Genomic DNA, 18,221 nt, shown 5'->3' with positions numbered 1-18,221 from the left:
CCCCCACTAAGATCCCTCCTCCAAAGTTCATTTCTTGCCATTGGCACCAACTCCTATGGGCTGAAGCAGTTTCAGCCCCGCCCCCAAATATATATATATATTAGGGGGCTGCGCCCCTTAATATCCAGAGGACATTGCAGGACATCACACATGCAACATCAGGATGTCTCATATCCCTCTTGAAAAGCTGGCACCTCTGTTTCTTGTTGCACTGGTAGACTGGCTACAATTTTGCATCCTCCACAATGCACAGACCTAAGATGACCAACACACACACACTACAAAATGGTGAGTAGTATCAAGAAGAAAAAACTCTGCAGGAGTTGGGGGGGGTGGAATCTCAGAACTTTTCTTAGAAAAGTCTTCCAATAAATTGGCTCAAAATTTACCTGAAATGTACCTCAAGTTTTGCTCAGAATGGAGTCTGTGTCATTTTAATATAATTTACATGAAAAGTATATATAACTGTTTGTTGAATACTTACGGAGTTCATATGCAAACACCGAGATATTATGCCAGGCCATCTCTTCCCTATCCAGTTTCTTTGTGGTTGTAATTGAACCATCTTCTGCGCTGATACTGAAATATCTGTCGAGGTCAGTGTGACGATCAATTATATAACTAAAAGGGGATGCAAATGAAGTAATTAGAGAATTATTCAATCCATTTAGTGTCTCCTAGACAGTGTACCACATATTATTATTATTATTATTATTATTATTATTATTATTATTTGGGGGGATTGTTTGGAGGCACTGTGCTTAGCAAGATAAAAAATAGTAATTAGACTTAACTTAATCATCACTATCAAAATGGATTTTCTTTTCTAATACCTACATGAGCACCATTGTTTCATAGCAGTCTTTTAGCAGAAAGAAACATAAGTGTAGAGCTATGCATTGCCAGAGATATAGGTTGCCTATTGGTGCATTCTGAATCATGTGATTACAATTGTGTGAAGCAGGAGGCATGTTACTTCAGGGATGCACCTGTTGGCTCCACATCTACCACTGAAACACATTATGGCTCCTTTGCTACCATTTCCATAGGTTGAGGGAATGCCTGAATAATGGACCCTCCTGTATGTACATAGTCACCCCATATTATTTGGAATCTGTGCAATAAGGGTGCCACATTACAGTGGGAACCTACATGAATAAACCAGATTCCTCTCTTCAAACCTTCACCCAGTATGTGGACAACATGATATGTTCCTCCATTTCATATGACAATGATCATGTGATTTAGAATACCCAAATAAGATTGGGATAGCAGAACTATTGGATTGGAAGCACCAAATACCTCTTCCATCCATTTGTTTGTTGTGTTCTCTACAAACCCCGTGATGTTTAGCAAGACTCAACCCCATGACATGACAAATGCTTTGGGTTCTCTTGTCACCTGCTGCACATCATTGTTTACCACTAGTGGAGTTGAGGAAATCAATGATGTGAAGTGTTATTTCATGTTTTAGCACTTGGGTGAGAGCTGGACAATGGGGTGTGCCATTTTCAGCAGAACCCCAACCCCAATAATGTGTATTTCCATTCTTAACTATATTGTGTGAAAAGTGAATATATTCCTCAAAGGTGGAGATACTGGGTGGTATCCAATGCTAGTTCTACTTAAAATAGATCCATTTCAGTTAATTGACATGGCTAACTTGAGTTTATTAATTTCAATGGGTCTTCTCTGAATAGGACTATTTGGATGCAACCCATTCCCCATATGTTTTAAAAATTTCCCATGAAGTCATTTTGGAAACAACCAGTGTCAGCTTAATTTACATCATTATATTCTTCATGGTTTGCCAGTCTATTGAAACATTGCTAGTTAATTAACTGTACATTTATCTATACAGCCTCTTTATTAGCTAAGAAAACTTTGTTAAGGTCTTGGGAAACTATGCACTCTGACTCTGTAATCTTGGACATTGCGGTTGGCATCTGAACAAGTTGGATATAAAAAGCATAATAAAACTGAAACTTTTTATGGAATCTGGCATCTCCTTTGGAACTGTTATTATAGCATAAAACAGATGTGCCCTTTATAGTTAACATTGGTACAATGTATGTAGTGTGATGTTATCGAAGGCTGCAATTGCCTTGCTTGTTGTGCCATTATGATCAGATTGCAGATCTTGGCTGCATTGTGGCATTGAGTACCACACCCCTGAGTTATTTTTCAAAGCATCCCCTGGGTAGGGGGTTACTTTCCAGTTGCAATAATAAATAAAATTGGGGCACATATTTTTATTTTCTGGCCCAGATTCTTGTTGATTGGTGTGGGGGGTGGGGTGGACCAGAGAAGGCAGAGAGGAGAGAAGGATGCTTAACTCAAACAAGACAATGGAAATATATACAACATAGCTTTATGGGTTTTTAAATTGTCATTTGGGGGACTTCCATAAGGGCATCACTAAAACCATCCTTCCCATTTTGCAAGCATACCTTATAAGGCTGTTTTTTGCATCAGGGTCTTTGGCATGAACCCTCCCAACTGGAGCACCCGGGCCCAAATTCTCTTCTACTTCCAGAATATAAGATGGTGCTAAAAATATTGGTGGCTCATCAGCATCCTCCACATTAATTTTCACGGTTACAGTATCCTTGAATGGTCCATTGCTGATGAACTTTGGGTCAATGTGTATATTAGCTGCCTCTACCTTCAAGCTGTAGGTCCTTTTGGTTTCATAATCAAGATGCTGAAAAAGACAGAAGCATGGCATATTAGAATCAGTGCTATGGCTACTTTTACAGAAGTGTGTGCGCATGCACGCATACACATAAGTCACAAACAAAAAGACTCCTATGCATGCACAATTTTTGAGAATTTGCAAATCTGAGTTTAAAGGAATGAAGAAGCAAGGACCCATGATATTATGATCTTGAATATGGATATTTGAAATAACTTATCAACAATAAAAGTTAAAATAAAAGGTAGCAAGGTTGAGGCTGGTGGCTCAGGGCTGACCAAGAGATTGACACCCCAGTATCAATCAAACCTGATTCCACCCACCCCCCCATTTCCCCTTTCTTTTTCCCTTTTATATGAGGCTGCATTTTTAATTTTAATTTAATTTTGATGTATGTAGTCTTGTTGTTGAGTTGTATTTTAACCAGTTGTTTTATATTTGGTGTTAGACGCTCTGAGCTCGGCTTTGGCTGGGGAGGGCGGGGTATAAATTATTATTATTATTATCTCCAGGATTCTTTTGTTTGCTCTCTCTAAGGACAACAATTTTCCCAATATAATACATTTTAATGCTTTTTCATGAATATATGCAGTTTTGTGGATAGTTTTGCTTGCATTGCAAAGGATGGCTGTTTTGGTTTGCAAATTGTTTCGGAAAGCACAGACTACACCAACTTTCTCCCCATTTCTAGTTCTGATATCCACTTGTTTCTGCCCAGGTTTAATCCTGCTTGTAAATCTGTTCTTACAGTGATGGCCTGATGGCCACAAGAAGCCCACAAGCAGAGGTTGAGAGCAGCAGCATGCTCCCCACCTGTGATTCTCAGCAACTGCTATTCAGAGGCATACTGCCTCTGGCAGTGAAGATATAAGACGGTCACCATTGCTTATTCATTCATTCATTCATTCATTCATTCATTCATTTATACCCCACCCTTCCCAGTTTAGAAACTGGTCTCAGGGCGGCTAACAAAAAATATAAAACATTGATTAAAAAGACTTTAAAATCAGCTTTAAAACAGCATAAAATACAACATCAATGTAGCATCACCAGGGCTAACTGGCCAAGTTGGTCCTGCTAAGGCCAGCAAGGAGACCAGGGGAGAATTTAAATGTGGGGACCCAGAAGGGTTTCTTCATAAAAAAGGGAAGGGAAAAAGGAATGAGGGATCAGGCTAAATTGAAGGCCAGGCGGAATAACTGTGTGTTACAGTCCCTGCGGAAGGAGATCAAGTCCCGCAGAGCCCTAGTCTCATGGGATAGAGCATTCCACCAGTTTGGTGCCATCACTGAAAAGGCCCTGGCCCTGGTGGAGGATAATCTGGCTTCTTTAGGGCCTGGGACCCTTAAGCTGTTATTATTCATAGACCTTAGGGTCCTCTGCAGGGCATACCAGGAGAGGCGGTCTCGTATGTACGAGGGTCCTAGGCAGCATAGGGCTTTAAAGGTCAAAACCAGCATCTTAAACCTGACCCGGTACTCCGGGTGCCATGGATGAATATGCTCCCATGGCAAGGTCCCCATGAGGAGCCTCACTGGGCTCAGGACTCTGCACCTGCTGAGTTTCTGGAGTTTCTGGGACAGTTTCAAGGGTAGCCCCGCATAGAGCAAGTTACAGTAGTCAAGCCTGGAGGTGACCGTCACATGGATCACTGTGGCCAGGTTGGGGCAGGAAAGGTAGGGGACCAACTGCTTGATATGGCGCAGATGGGAAAATGTCATCTTGACTGTTGCTGCAACCTGCGCTTCCATGGAAAGGGAGGCATCAAGGATTACACCCAGACTCTTAACGGAAGGCACTGGCACTAATTGAGCCCCCGCAAGAGAATGGAGTTGGTCCCCCAACCCTATACCATCCCGACCCAGCCAGAGGACCTCTGCCTTTGAATGATTTAATTTCAGTTGGCTCCCACAAATCCATCCAGCCACAGCCTCCAAGCATCTGGTCAGTGTGTCCAGGGCCAAGTAGGGGTGGCCATCCATCAGCAGATAGAGCTTGTAGCCACTGATAGCCATATCCTCCATGAGTTTGTCCAATCCTCTTTTAAAGCCATGCAAGTTGGTGGCCTCTTAGGACATCCTGAGAAGCAGTCAGCCCAAGTAAAATATACTGTGAAATCAGTTTACGGTGTTGGTTAAAAGTTTCTCATTAATGACACTGAGCACATAGCTACTTTCATTTGGGATTTAGCATTATTTGATGTTCAGATTGATTTCAGCAGTGACATCAGCTGTACAATAAAAGAATTCATTTTTGAATTGCAAGCAGAAAGCAGATAAGTGGCTTAGGCTGGTTGAATCTCTTGATGGGAATATAATGCCGTTCAGCCCAGGCTTCCTTTCTTCCCATCTCCCCCTTTCTTTTTCTCAGCACTGAATGCATTTGGAAGGAATATTGACAGCAGAAATTAAGTTTTCATCAGAAAAGCAGGCACAAAAAGAAATCTCTTGTAATTTTCACATTATCCAAAAATTCACACCGTACTGCCAACTTGAAAATGAATGCTTGATTATAACCAAAGCAATCCTATCATTTACTTCCAAGTTAATACGCAATATGCTTTGAAGAACGAATGGTGTTGATTTCTCAAGTGGAAGATCAGTAAAAGAAGAATGTACTTCCTTCACTTTAAAAAGATGTTAAGAAGCTTCTATGCATCAATGCTTTCTTTTCATAATCTCTTTCCTTCCATTCTGGCTCCAGGCATTAGCAGATAACAGTAAAATGGGATGCTGGAAGTTAATCATAGCTTCATAAACAAATTATCCAAAACTGCATTTGCTGTGATTTTCTTACCATGAGCAATAATCTATGGCTATTATAGTTTCTGCAAGGCATGGGAAGAAAATGAAGTATATTATCCATTAACAGGAATGAAAGGATCGCATTGCTTACCTTCTTAAGCTTCACAACCCCTTCCTGAGTCTCGTAATCGGTTGTAATTTCAAACATCTCTATACCGTCTCCATCAATAATGTTGTAAGTTACTAAGCCATTTTCTCCAATATCTGGATCTTTGGCCTTCACTCTTCCAGCTTCCTCCCCTGGGATGGCTGCTTCTGATATTGACATCTGATAAACACCTAGGCAAATAGCATTTATTAATAATGAGCCATTATTAGTTTCTTTGCGTGCATTCTTTTCACTTGCTTAAACTATATGCACAAAAGGCAGCACAGAAAGTGCTAAAACTCAAGACATCTCATAGAGCAGAAGTAGTCAATGTGCTGCCCTCCAATGGACTACCATCTGTCACAGCTCTGGAAATAACTCCTGTATGTTGGGTACTTCTGTATAGACCTACTGACAGTCTACCTGCCACTACTAATTTTCCTCTGCAATGCACAGCTGCATGAAAGTGTTGAGTGCACTTGAGAATGCAGTTTCAGGTCACATGGTTTGATGGTGAACTGGCAGTGCCCTCCATAACACATTCAATAATCCTCCCAAATGCCTAGGAGTTATTTGGCAGACGTTCAGGGCTTTCTTGGTAGATATGTCAAAATAGATCAAATCTAGTGTAATGCAACAATATAATAACCCACACCAACCCCAAACAAAATAAAAAAAATTCCTTCAGTAGCACCTTAAAGACAAACTAAGTTTTTATTTTGGTATGAGCTTTCGTGTGCATGCACACTTCTTCAGATACACTGAAACAGAAGCAGTCAGACCCTTATATATATTCAGAGGGTGGGGGGTGGGGGTGATGGGAATGGGTGATGGGCTGATAGGAGTGGTAAACCTGTTGATGACTGTTAATGACTGCTAATGACTGCAATTGGTCTAGCGGGGGGGGGGAGCAAGGGCTGAGGTGCTAAGGAAAGCTTGATCACCGTATTTTCAGACTTAAAAATGCAACACTAAGGTCCGGAGCTTCTTAAAATTAGGATATAAAATCATCAGTGTGCTTGCCATTTTATTGAGATGCAAAGGCAAGAATGATGAGCCAAAGAGCTTACCGCCTAAATCCCTGCCCATTAATAAATACTCTCACTGCATTATTTACAATAGGCAGACAACTTCACTACATTATTTTCAGCATGTGCTAAAACCCTTTCTGTTCCAGAAAACCTAGCAAAGTATGCAAGTTTGGCGTGTAATCTGGTTTTAGTAGGCATAAATGTTTTCAAATTACTGATTTTGTTTTATATTTCAATTTCTAATGTTCTTGAAAAGAACCCCCCTTCCTGAGTTTTGTTTAGCCCTTATGAATATATTCAAGTCCTATGAGGTATGCTTTCCATAGCTGCCAAGTTTTCCCTTTTCTCGCGAGGAAGCCTATTCAGCATAAGGGAAAATCCCTTAAAAAAGGGTTAACTTGGCAGCTATGATGCTTTCCAATTTGGGATGAAGATTAAGAAGCTAGCCCTTATTAAGGTTTGTTTAGTTAGTTAAGTAAATTGTTATTCTACCCTTCAGTACAAGATCTGTCAGCACAGCTGACACAACCAACAATATACCCTTGTCCTTGCTATCCTCATAACAACCCTGTGAGGTAAATTAGAATAAGAGAGAAAGAGATTTTCCCAAGCTTCATAGCTGAGGGGGGATTTGAACCAAGATCCCACTGGTTCTAGTCTGGTACACTAACCACTACAGCACACTGTATTTCTAGAATTTATTTCCAACAATTCTGAAAAGAGCCTGTAAACTACACCTTATTCACCTGTGAACCAATTATAGAAAATTACCTTCCAATTATGCATGTCTTAATCTCAGTCACAAGCACTATAAGACCATGCAGAATATATTGTGACACGAAGGCTGTAATTTATGCTGCAGGTGTTACTGCAGAAATCCAGAGAAAATCACATTAAAAACAAATCACAGAACAACCTTCAACTCCCAGGGTGGTTTCAGAACATTTATTCACACCTTCTTTTTGTGTGCATTTCAAAGAAGGACAGGGCCCAAAAATTATGTTTGCACACTTCATTTTTGACATGCCACACTTTGAGCATAGGTATTCACAATCAAAACCAACAACCTAACCCTCAAAAATCTTAAGAAATCAGGGCCTCCCAAAGTCAGATAATTCACAGAAAAACAGCTGATGTAATTGTTGTGCATCACTGGGATAGAAATGAAATCTAAACAGAGATTGCTTTTAAGAACAGTGTCCTTGTCAGTTTCACAGTGTGCACAAACTCATAAATATACAAACTGGAAGAAGTGAGATTCCATTTCTTTCATCCCTCTCTTGTTACAATGGATATTTCCCCCCTCTCAAATATATTTTTATTGCTTTCATCCAGTGCAGTCTCAACTGTCTCATTTAACAGGTTTTTCCAGTGCTTTCCACAAAAGTCTTTGTCACATCCCATTGATCTCAGTAGGAGTATGTTTTTAAAACATCATTGTCCAGTATGTTTTGAAAGTGAGACAGAAAGCACAAAACCTCCCCCTGGGTTTTAATCTTGCCTGGGGGGGGGACAATTCACTGTGAGTCACTAGGAAGTGGTTTAATCCTTTTATGAATAAGCTTGCCTCCCCCCTTTTTAAAGAGGGTGTTTTGATAATGACTCCTAAACTCAATTTGATATAGATGTGTCTACATATTTAAGGGTGAGGCAGAGGAGCTCAAGTGATACTGATACATTTTGCCTAAGCTACCAGACCAAATCAAAACTATTAGCACTAGCATACAAGCTCTAAACAGCTTGGTACCCAAGTGCTTAAAAGGGTGCTTTCCCCACTATCATGTATATTGGGCCCTGAGATAAGTCGCAATGGCCCAGTGGGTCTTCTTGGTGTTTGTTCCCTTGTGGAATGCCCTTCTTAATGAGGTTTGTCTGTCTCACTCACCATTAACTTTTAGAACAGATGTCCTAAACCATTCTGGTTTACCCAGGAAAATGATGGTTTAAAACAGGCACCCCCAGACTTCGGCTCTCCAGAGGTTTTGGACTACAATCCCCATCTTCCCCGACCACTGGTCCTGTTAGTTAGGGATCGTGGGAGTTGTAGGCCAAAACATCTGGAGGGCCGCAGTTTGGGGATGCCTGGTTTAAAGTCATGTCCATGGCAAACTGGAAATAATTAGTTTGAAAGCAGAGGATTCTTTTAAAAAGACAAGTTTTAAACTGTTTTTAGAATGCCATTTTTTAATTGGTTTTGGAATTTTTTATATTGTTTAGTATTGACGTTTGCCACTCTGGATGGGAGGGATAAAAATTTAATAAATAATAATGATGCTGAAATCACAATCCTACAAACACTGAGCTGGTATTAAGCCCCACTGAATTTGCTGGAGCTAACTTCCAAACTACATAATGTGCATTAAGATTGTACAATGACTGGTTGAGGGTTTAGGATTGTTGATGTTCAGCCGATGTGTTCCCATTTGTAGATCCTTGGAGTTGTTGTTTAGGGATGAACTACACAGTGGCATACAGTGTGGAATGGCAGCAGTGCTCACCTGACCTCCTGACAGTTGAGTCACTGCTGCTTACTAGGAAGGATAGGGGGAGGGATCTTGTGAAAGTGCAAACTGGTGTGGGCAGTGCAAACACAGTGCAGGAGCACACGCTAGACCAGTGCATTTACAGCACGCCAACCTCCCTATCTCCTTATTCCTCTCTTTCCTTGAAACAAAGAGTGACTGAGCACTTCCAGTTCACCATGCCATCCACTACTGGAACTACACATTATGAGTAAGATGGAGATGCTGCTGAAAATGGCAGCATTAATCAAGCTCAATCTATTCTCAGTAGTGACACCCACACTGTGGACTGTACTCCCTAAATAGGTTCACCAGGCCCAACCACTCTATTACTGGAGCTTTATTTGTTTGGCCAAAATAAAGCTATTCCAGAAGATTTTAGCTTCACTGGTCTGCAATGATCCCAGAAACTCTTACCTAAATGTAGTCCTCATTAAGATCAATGGGATTTTACTTTTGGGTAGATGTTTATAGGACTGCACTTAGGCAGGATGGCCAAAATACCCAGCTGACGTTCCATGTGTGCTATGGTAATAGATCACTCAAATATTTTCTGAATACATAACCCACTGCATTATTCTTAAGAAGGCTTGCAACACCAACTTCAGAGTCTGTGCCAGGCATCCCCAAACTGCGGCCCTCCAGATGTTTTGGCCTACAACTCCCATGATCCCTAGCTAACAGGACCAGTGGTCGGGGAAGATGGGAATTGTAGTTCAAAACATCTGGAGGGCCGAAGTTTGGGGATGCCTGGTCTGTGCACTATTGAATGCTGCTTGCTAACAGGCAACAGCAAGGGATATAGATCCCTAAATGGCTATTATCCATGGTGGCTATAAGGAACCTCCTGGTTCATAGGTAGTATGCCACCAAATAGTAGTGACTTGTGTGTGTGTTTGTGTAGCAACAGTGAGAAAAAAGGTTGTGGGTCATCCAGAATCATCTCACTGACCATGAGAAACAGGGTGATGCTGGACTGCATAGGCCAGGCATAGGCAAACTCCAGCCCTCCAGATGCTTGGGACTACAATTCCCATCATCCCTAGCTAACAGGACCAGTGGCCGGGGATGATGGGAATTGTAGTCCAAAACATCTGGAGGGCCGGAGTTTGCCTATGCCTGGCATAGGCCTTTAGTATGATTCAGCAGGGCTCTTCTAATGTTCTTTACTTACTCTGCGGGAACTTTGGCGGGTTGTCGTTGACATCAGTAAGTGTAATTGTCACTTTGGTTGTCCCTGAGAGCCCTCCCATGTGTCCTCCCATGTCCTTTGCTTGTATGACAACGTGATATTCTTCCTTCGCTTCTCTATCCATGTTGGGAAGGGCAGTTCTAATAATACCTGCAGGTAAAAGATAGAAGGGGGGCTCAGAAAACATTCTTTAAACATTTACTATACACACTGATAACCATATATATTCAGATGCATCAGCACCGGTCCAGATTCCTCATAGCTAGCAACTGCCAGCAAGGAAAGAATGAGCCCAACATAGGCTGGGTAATATTCAGCTCTTCAGATCCTATCCCTTGCTTCAGGAGATTTGGGTGAGAGGTTGTGACTGGTATATTCAGGTCTATGCCAACAATTTCTCATTTCCCAGCTATTCTGCACCAGTTAATGAAAAAATAAGTTGTATTTGAGGATTATGAAAGGGGAGAGAAAAAATTCAGAGAAATTATGCTGGGTGGGCTACTATCAAGGTGGCCAAGAGGTGTATGTGACTGTCCTTTCTTTCATCCTACAAATCATCTCTCTAGAGGCCTGTACTCTCCCATGATCTAGACTTCCCTTTAAAATAAAACCAGTGACCGCACTGAACTCATGTACTCAGTAGCAAGGCTGCCTGGCTTACGATGCTTCAAATAAAGCTCAGGGGGAGACATTGTCAGGTAATTTATCCCATGGGGATTTTTTTTATATCGGGAAGAATAGGCATCTGGGAAAGCTGCAACGTGCTGGAGAAATATTTAATGGAAGCACACACACACACACACAGCAACCTGAATATGATAAATCCAATCCAGCGCCCACAAAAATTATTTTTTTAAAAAAAATTTGAGTGCCCTGAGAAAGAGGGAGAAAAAAATGGAAGTTGCTTTTTCAAAGAAATAAAACTTTTGAGAAACTGGAAGACATATATAAACAGCTCTAAACATGATACTAGGGAAGAACAATGATGAAGCCAAGATATGCTGCCGGAATAATACTGGTTAAATATAGACACACTTTCTGTTCCTGTTCTAAATTTGAGTACAGACTTTATTAGAGTACAGTTCTCCATTCAAGAAACATTAAGGACATCTTTAAAATTAGAGGAAGTCTGTTAAGACAGAAATTTGTACAACCAAGCTAGGAGCACACTGACGAAGGAGATTATGGTGACAAAACGAACGTATGATTCGGACTCAATTCTCAAACATGTCTCGGCTACTCTTCGGAAGAATTTGCAGAACATTTCTGAATACTGTATAAGAGAACATCTTTTTAAACTGAATATAAGAGAACATATTCTTCTGCTCCGGAGAGTCAAAAATTGGCAAACGACCTGAATCAGTTTTATAGCAAAGTCAAGCATTATCAACTAGAGCAATTCACTCGGCGCCAGAGGCACCAACAACCACCTCAACCTGTTCTGAATTCACTACGGGGACAGAAGGCAAAAGCTCCAGGTGCAGTCGGAGTGGCTCCTCTTTGCTTGAAATAGTGTTCTGCACACTCCGATCCTCACACAGATATTTAACAGATATTTTGTATAAAGCACATTTACATTGTAAAATTAGCCAAAGCAAATTCCAAGTATGTAAGTACTTGACGAATAAATTACTATTTTATTCTATTCTATTAAGAACACATATTTAAAAGTGACTTTTCATGTAGATTTTTATTTAATTTATATATTCAGTATTTTAAGAAAGCAACTCCAAAGATAAATGCGGAAGTGGGATAGACAAAGGTGAAGACATGCAGAAGTGTTACAGACTAGCAAAAAGACAGGTCTGCACATCCCAAGCATTTGGCAGGCTAAAATACATTGTTAATAGACGGCTTTTGCTTGGTGAATTGCATGTTGTACAACCATTGTCTGGAGCCAGTTGTTGATATGAAATGTCAGACTGTATCTACAACTGAAAAGTAATGGTGCTGTCAAAGTTTGTAACTAGGTGGTTCAGAATATGAATTTGCCTCTCTCACAATGCTTGAATGTGTTCCAAGACAAATGACATTTCCCCTCAGAGAGTCTTCTACAGCTCTATAGCAAAATCAGACTGCACATATTCAAAAATGTTTTCAGTTTAGATTTTTAATCTAAGTCCAGGACACTAATTACTGGTCAGTCAGAACTAGTCAAATGCTCCCAAAGGCAGATTTTAAGGCTCCTATAGACAGTAGATACATTACAAAGGTAAATCACATGGTCTTTGGTAATAGGAAGACGTATCCCCCCCCCCATTGTTGGCACACCAGCCCGGAGATCACTAGATGTTTTGGATGCCCATCACATGTAGTCAGTGGTCAATGATTATGGAATCTGTGGTTGAAAACTTCTAGGAATACAGGATACTATCTTACACTGAGTCAGGCCATTAGTCCATGTAGCTCAGTCTGGAAGCGACTCTCCACGGCTTCAGACAGAGGACATTCAAAGTCCTGTCCGGAGGTGTTGTTTGTTGTGGTTTAGTCATTTAGTCGTGTCTGACTCTTCATGACCCCATGGACCAGAGCATGCCAGGCACTCCTGTCTTCCACTGCCTCCCGCAGTTTGGTCAAACTCATGTTGGTAACTTTGAGAACACTGTCCAACCATCTCATCCTCTGTCGTCTCCTTCTCCTTGTGCCCTCCATCTTCCCCAACATCAGGGTCTTTTCCAGGGAGTCTTCTCTTCTCATGAGGTGGCCAAAGTATTGGAGCCTCAGCTTCAGGATCTGTCTTTCCAGTGAGCATTCAGGGCTGATTTCCTTAAGAATGGATAGGTTTGATCTTCTTGCAGTCCATGGGACTATCTGGAGGTACCAGGGGTTTAATCTGGGGCTTTCTACATGCAAAGCAGATGTGTTACCACTGTTCTATGCCATTATGTTGGTACAGCTGTTAAAGGGTATCAGGACTTGCCACATCAATATAAAGAATGATAGACACCTCCATTCTTTTTTTTTTTTTTTAAAAATGAATTAGTATCTGGATTTTCATTTATGCTCAGTTCTGATCACCACATTTCCAGATTTGTAATGGTACATTGCCCCGGTTACCCTGGGGAGTGCAGGAAGCACCTTTCTCTTGTAGCAAATAAAAAATAAAAAAATTGCTCACCTGTCTGTGCTTCCACAGAAAAGTACGGTTGACCTTCAAGGATGCTGTAAACAAGTTTGGCACTATTTCCATAGGTGGGATCATCAGCATCTGAAGCGGTCACCTGAATAACAGATGTACCTGAAAACAGAAAGGTATGAAGATACATTTCAGGATTTAAGTAAGCATGTTAAAGCTATATATGTCAGATTTAAGCATGGAGAACATTTTCAAAATTCGTTTTTATTTAAAAAAACAAAACAAAATGATTGGGAGATTATGTACTAATTAAGCACTGGAAAACTGCAAATTCTCTAGATGAGGTATTATTAGTGAACCACCACTGGTTACCCACCAGCTGTGCTAGGGATTATGGGAAATCTCTGTCCAATTAATTATTTGAATTACACTGTTCAGTAACTTATATTGAGTCACCTTTTACCTCATTGGCAATTGCTTAATATTACTATTTGGGGGTGTTTATTAGAGGCTCCCTCTCATAAAAACAACATTTCATGGTACCTGGAAATTATATGTATAGTAATTGCTGGATTGATTTCTCTTCATGAGGAGAAGAACCTAAGATTGGCAATTTCTGCTCCCATTGGTGCTATCACCAGAATTCTCTGACATCCCTAGTCAAGACACAAGTTTACTCATGGATATGCTATTTGTGAAAAATAGGCATGAATGAAAATTTCATGTCCTAAGCATAAACCATAATTGATGATCAGGTCAATAGCGATTGTCCAAGAAATTCCTTTGTCAGCCTGAGAACTAACTGTTATTTCACACTTTCTGTTACGTACCTACATTAGACCTCTCTGGTACATTGGCATGGTAGTTTTCATGTAAAAATTCTGGGGGGTTGTCATTGATATCTTGAACTTTCACAATGAATTCTGAGGGTGGTTCCAGAGGTCGGTTGGTATGCCTGTCCACAGCTTGTGCCGTTAATGTGTACTGTGCTCTTTCTTCCCGATCCAGTGTCTTTGTTGCATGGATGTTCCCTGATTTGTCATCAATGACAAAAATGATTCCCGCTCCTTCACCTGAGAGAATGTATTTTATGTTCCCATCGCCAGAATCGATGTCCGAATGAAGCTGCAAAATGCAAGATATACACACATAATGTTTCCAAGGCCAATAAAATGCTAAGTACATAAGAGCTTTGACGGATGAGGCTGAAAGCCTACCTAGTCCAGCATTCTGTTCTCAGAGTGAGCAACTAGATGCTTCTGGGAAGTCTGCAAGCAGGACAGGAGTGCAAAAGTAGTTCCAACAACTGGTATTCAGCTACATGTTGCCCCTGATACTGGAGATAATACCGCCATTGTGATCAGGAGTCACTGATAGCATTACCCTCCATGTTTCTTCTTCTCCTAATCCCTTTCTCCTAATCCCTGTATTGGGAAGTTTTTAATGTTTGATGTTTCATTATGTTTTTATACATGTTGGAAGCTGCCCAGAGTAGCTGGGGCAACCCACACAGATAAAGTAGTTGTTGTTGTTGTTGTTGTTGTTGTTGTTGTTGTTGTTGTAAGTTCCTTTTTATCAACACACTGACTTGAACATATCAATGACATTTCTGGGGTTCCCAGATTCCTTTTGCCCATATATTGTAAATTTATGGGGCAGAAACCAGATATGTACTCAGAATTTATTTGTTTCCAGAAAATGATTTTCCATAGCACGGGCAGAGAGTCTGATAACCCAATGTGTCTTTGATAACCCAATGTGTCCCCTTGGGACTCTTCCCAGGCTACACCTTCTCCTCAGCCTCTTCCTTGTCTGAATACAAGATAGAGGTGTGTGTGTGTGTGTGTGAGAGAGAGAGAGAGAGAGAGAGAGAGAGAGAGAGAGAGAGAGAGAGAGAGAGAGAGAGAGCTTACTGTACTGTACAAAGGTAAATCCTTAACCCTTAGCCCACCACTGCCATGTGGCCTCAGAAAAGTTTGCGCAGAAGGGAATCCTAGGCTGAAAAAAAGGTTCTACACTCCTGTTCTATGATGCTTCTGGGCATCTCTGCCATGGATATAATGACAAGTAATTTCAAATAGCCTGAAGAAAGAATTCACAAAGTGAACTAAGGATTAGTTCAAAATGTACTTGGGATTTTTTTGGGGGGGGGGGAATGTGGAAAGTAAAACCGATTATTAGTTGTTGAGATTAAGAGGCTAAAGCAGAGTATCTTTTATGAAAGGTTTTATATTCATCAAATACTTTTTAAAACTGAATTTTTTAAAAAAATGAGATATGTGAAGCATGGGGCTGCAACAAATGAACCACCCATTGGCTTCCACCTCATTTCCAATTTCTTAGCTACTTAATGCCCATTGTGATATTTTAATGAATGGCACTAAAGCAATTAAAGTATAAAATGAAATCGGAGCCCCACTTGCCTTCCTTCACTTTCATAATGCTTACAGGCACTGGCTCTGTGAATTGATATGAAAAAGTAATGTATAAGACTGGGAACCATCTTCGCTTCCTCAAATGTTCAAGCTGGTACAATAGTGAAGAATTGTCACTCAGTATGGTTAATCCATTCCTGCTGTTTAATGCTGGTGCAGGTCCTTTGATGCAAGCAGGGCAGCACTTTTTAAGGTACATTCTGTTATAACTTGGAAAAATAGGTTGCATTCTGGGTAAGAGCAAATGCAGGCTGCAACTCAAGTATGAACACAGTTTTCTTCTATCAAGGATGACTTTTAAAAGTCTGGTTCTACTGCTTTTGTAATAGAGAAGTCATCTGAGTGCTCTGTCATGTGAGTTGCCACACAAATGTTGATCATCCATCATGCGCATACACACGAAGAACCTTCCCCTGGAAAGGGGAATACAGACAAGCAGAGAAAGACTGAGGAGGGACTATCACACAATGGCGGATTGGCTGCTTTGCATGCAGAAGGTTCTAGGTTCAACCCTGGGGTAAATTTAGGATGGGTCAATTTCAGTTAATTTCAGTTTCTCTCATTTTTTCCCTCAACCGAAATGCATCAATAGGAATATTTAAATTTTAAAGGTCCTCACAAAGATTTTAACACACACTTTTCCAAACAGGGGTGCCAACTTAAATAAAATAAGCAGGGGGCAGGTAAGTCCCGCCCCACATAATTGATCACATGACACAGTACATGCATACCATTTGAAAGCCAATGCCCATCAACTTTGGGGGCCCCGCAGCCTCAAATAATTTATTGGGGGGGACCAAAGACCCCTCAGACCCTAGGAGTTGGCTCCTATGTTGCCAAATATGTACATTTTTGTATGTAGTTTTGCCAAATATACACTGTTTTGCAAGCAATTTTACTTGTTATGATGCACTTCTGCATGTCATTTTCACCAGTATATGCATTTTTGTGTACTCTTTCCTCTAATGTACACATTATTTGGTTAGAGGACTGCATTACAAAATACAAAGACGTGCACATTTCAAAGGATAGCTCTGTCTCTAGAGGATATGGTTCTTGGGAGGGTATCAGAGAGACTCTTGGATGCAAGGCTGGCCCAGCTATGAGGCAAGGTGAGGCAACTGCTTCAGGCAGCAGAATATATAGGGGCAGCAGATAATGGGAACAGACATCCAACAACATCTGGAGGAACATACATTTGTAGAACTGCAGCTTAATATAGAGGTAAAATGTAACAACTGATAAAGAATAAAGGCTTTCTTACCCTTCCCACTAAAACAGGATCAGGTCCCGTATACTCCTCTATTACAAAGAACTGGTTCCATACCCATCCTCTTTTTGAACGGTGGAGAACTTGCCCTTCCTTTCCTTTTTCATGATGGCCATGGAGTGATGGCCTGAAACGATTCAGTTTCCCAATCTCTATTGCAAGGCTGAAGCACAGCATTCCCAGGCAGATAAGGGTAGCATGTAAACAGTTGTCCACCTTCATTTTTGGTTAATGTATAGGCACCAGAGTATCCACAAATCTTAACACTTCTTCTCACAGGGCCACCAGAAGAGTAAAAAGGAATAATATAATCCTCTTGAAATTTCAGGTGTACTTTTCCATAAATGAGATGTAAACACTCCTTAAGCGCATCGCTTTAATTCTGCATAGATTCCCAAATTATTTCCTAGAGGGAGGAACGAGAGAAAAAGAAAGAAGGTGAGAAATGCAGGCAAATTTCCCCCCACTGTGTCAATTATAAGTTAATTATCATTTCGAATATGTCATGTGAAGCAAGTTAGCATGGCCAATGTGTCATACATTACAATGACATTCCTCTATTTGGAGTGTTGCCTGGCTCAGAGCTGTTTTAAAGAGAAAGAGCCTTAAGAAAGGAGAGATGGACTCTTGTAGATGCCCATTAACTGTTAGCAAACTAAGCAGACACACAGAGTAACCTGGTCATCCTCTTCCTCACTATGGTGAGATGCATTGCATATCTATATAAATTACAGTAATTATTTCTAAGTGTGCATATATACATACATATTAAGAAGCATTATTTTATGCACATCTATGCCTTTTTTTTTTGATGATGCATATCCTCTCTCTTTTTCAACTGCAAGATAATAAATGAAATCAGGTAGAATATGAAAAGATTATAATACTTCTTTAAAATTGCAGGTACGCATTCTAATTATAATGAATGATTTATTTCCCTGTACTAGACTCACTGGGTTATTAGAAAAATTTACAGTTAGTTTCATGATTATTGAAGAATGGAATTTGTTTTTGTTTTTTCTACTAAGAGCGTAGAAAGCTGCCACAGAAAACTGTCTGACCACTGGTCCATCTAGCTCATCACCGTTTACGCTGATAGACCATGGTT

At 40.6% G+C, this 18,221-nt stretch overlaps 1 protein-coding gene across 2 annotated transcripts in view; it reads right to left on the bottom strand.

The window, feature by feature from the left end:
* Nucleotides 1–18,221, bottom strand: part of CDH11 (cadherin 11) — a 104,158-nt gene that overhangs the window by 19,268 nt on the left and 66,669 nt on the right. For both annotated transcript variants that reach the window (XM_035118381.3, XM_088672012.1), the window contains exons 3-9: nucleotides 17,108–17,519; nucleotides 14,239–14,533; nucleotides 13,451–13,570; nucleotides 10,315–10,482; nucleotides 5,591–5,778; nucleotides 2,451–2,704; nucleotides 485–621 (exon numbers count right to left, since the gene is read on the bottom strand). In XM_035118381.3, the coding sequence (XP_034974272.1) occupies nucleotides 485–621; nucleotides 2,451–2,704; nucleotides 5,591–5,778; nucleotides 10,315–10,482; nucleotides 13,451–13,570; nucleotides 14,239–14,533; nucleotides 17,108–17,335 (1,390 nt within the window). In that variant the 5' untranslated portion in view covers nucleotides 17,336–17,519. The remainder of the gene's footprint in view (nucleotides 1–484; nucleotides 622–2,450; nucleotides 2,705–5,590; nucleotides 5,779–10,314; nucleotides 10,483–13,450; nucleotides 13,571–14,238; nucleotides 14,534–17,107; nucleotides 17,520–18,221) is intronic.

This window comes from Zootoca vivipara, chromosome 6 (assembly GCF_965207765.1).
Source record: "Zootoca vivipara chromosome 6, rZooViv2.hap1.1, whole genome shotgun sequence".
NCBI lineage: Eukaryota > Metazoa > Chordata > Lepidosauria > Squamata > Lacertidae > Zootoca > Zootoca vivipara.
Note: the sequence above shows the minus strand (reverse complement) of the source record. Positions and strands in the feature narration are given on the sequence as shown.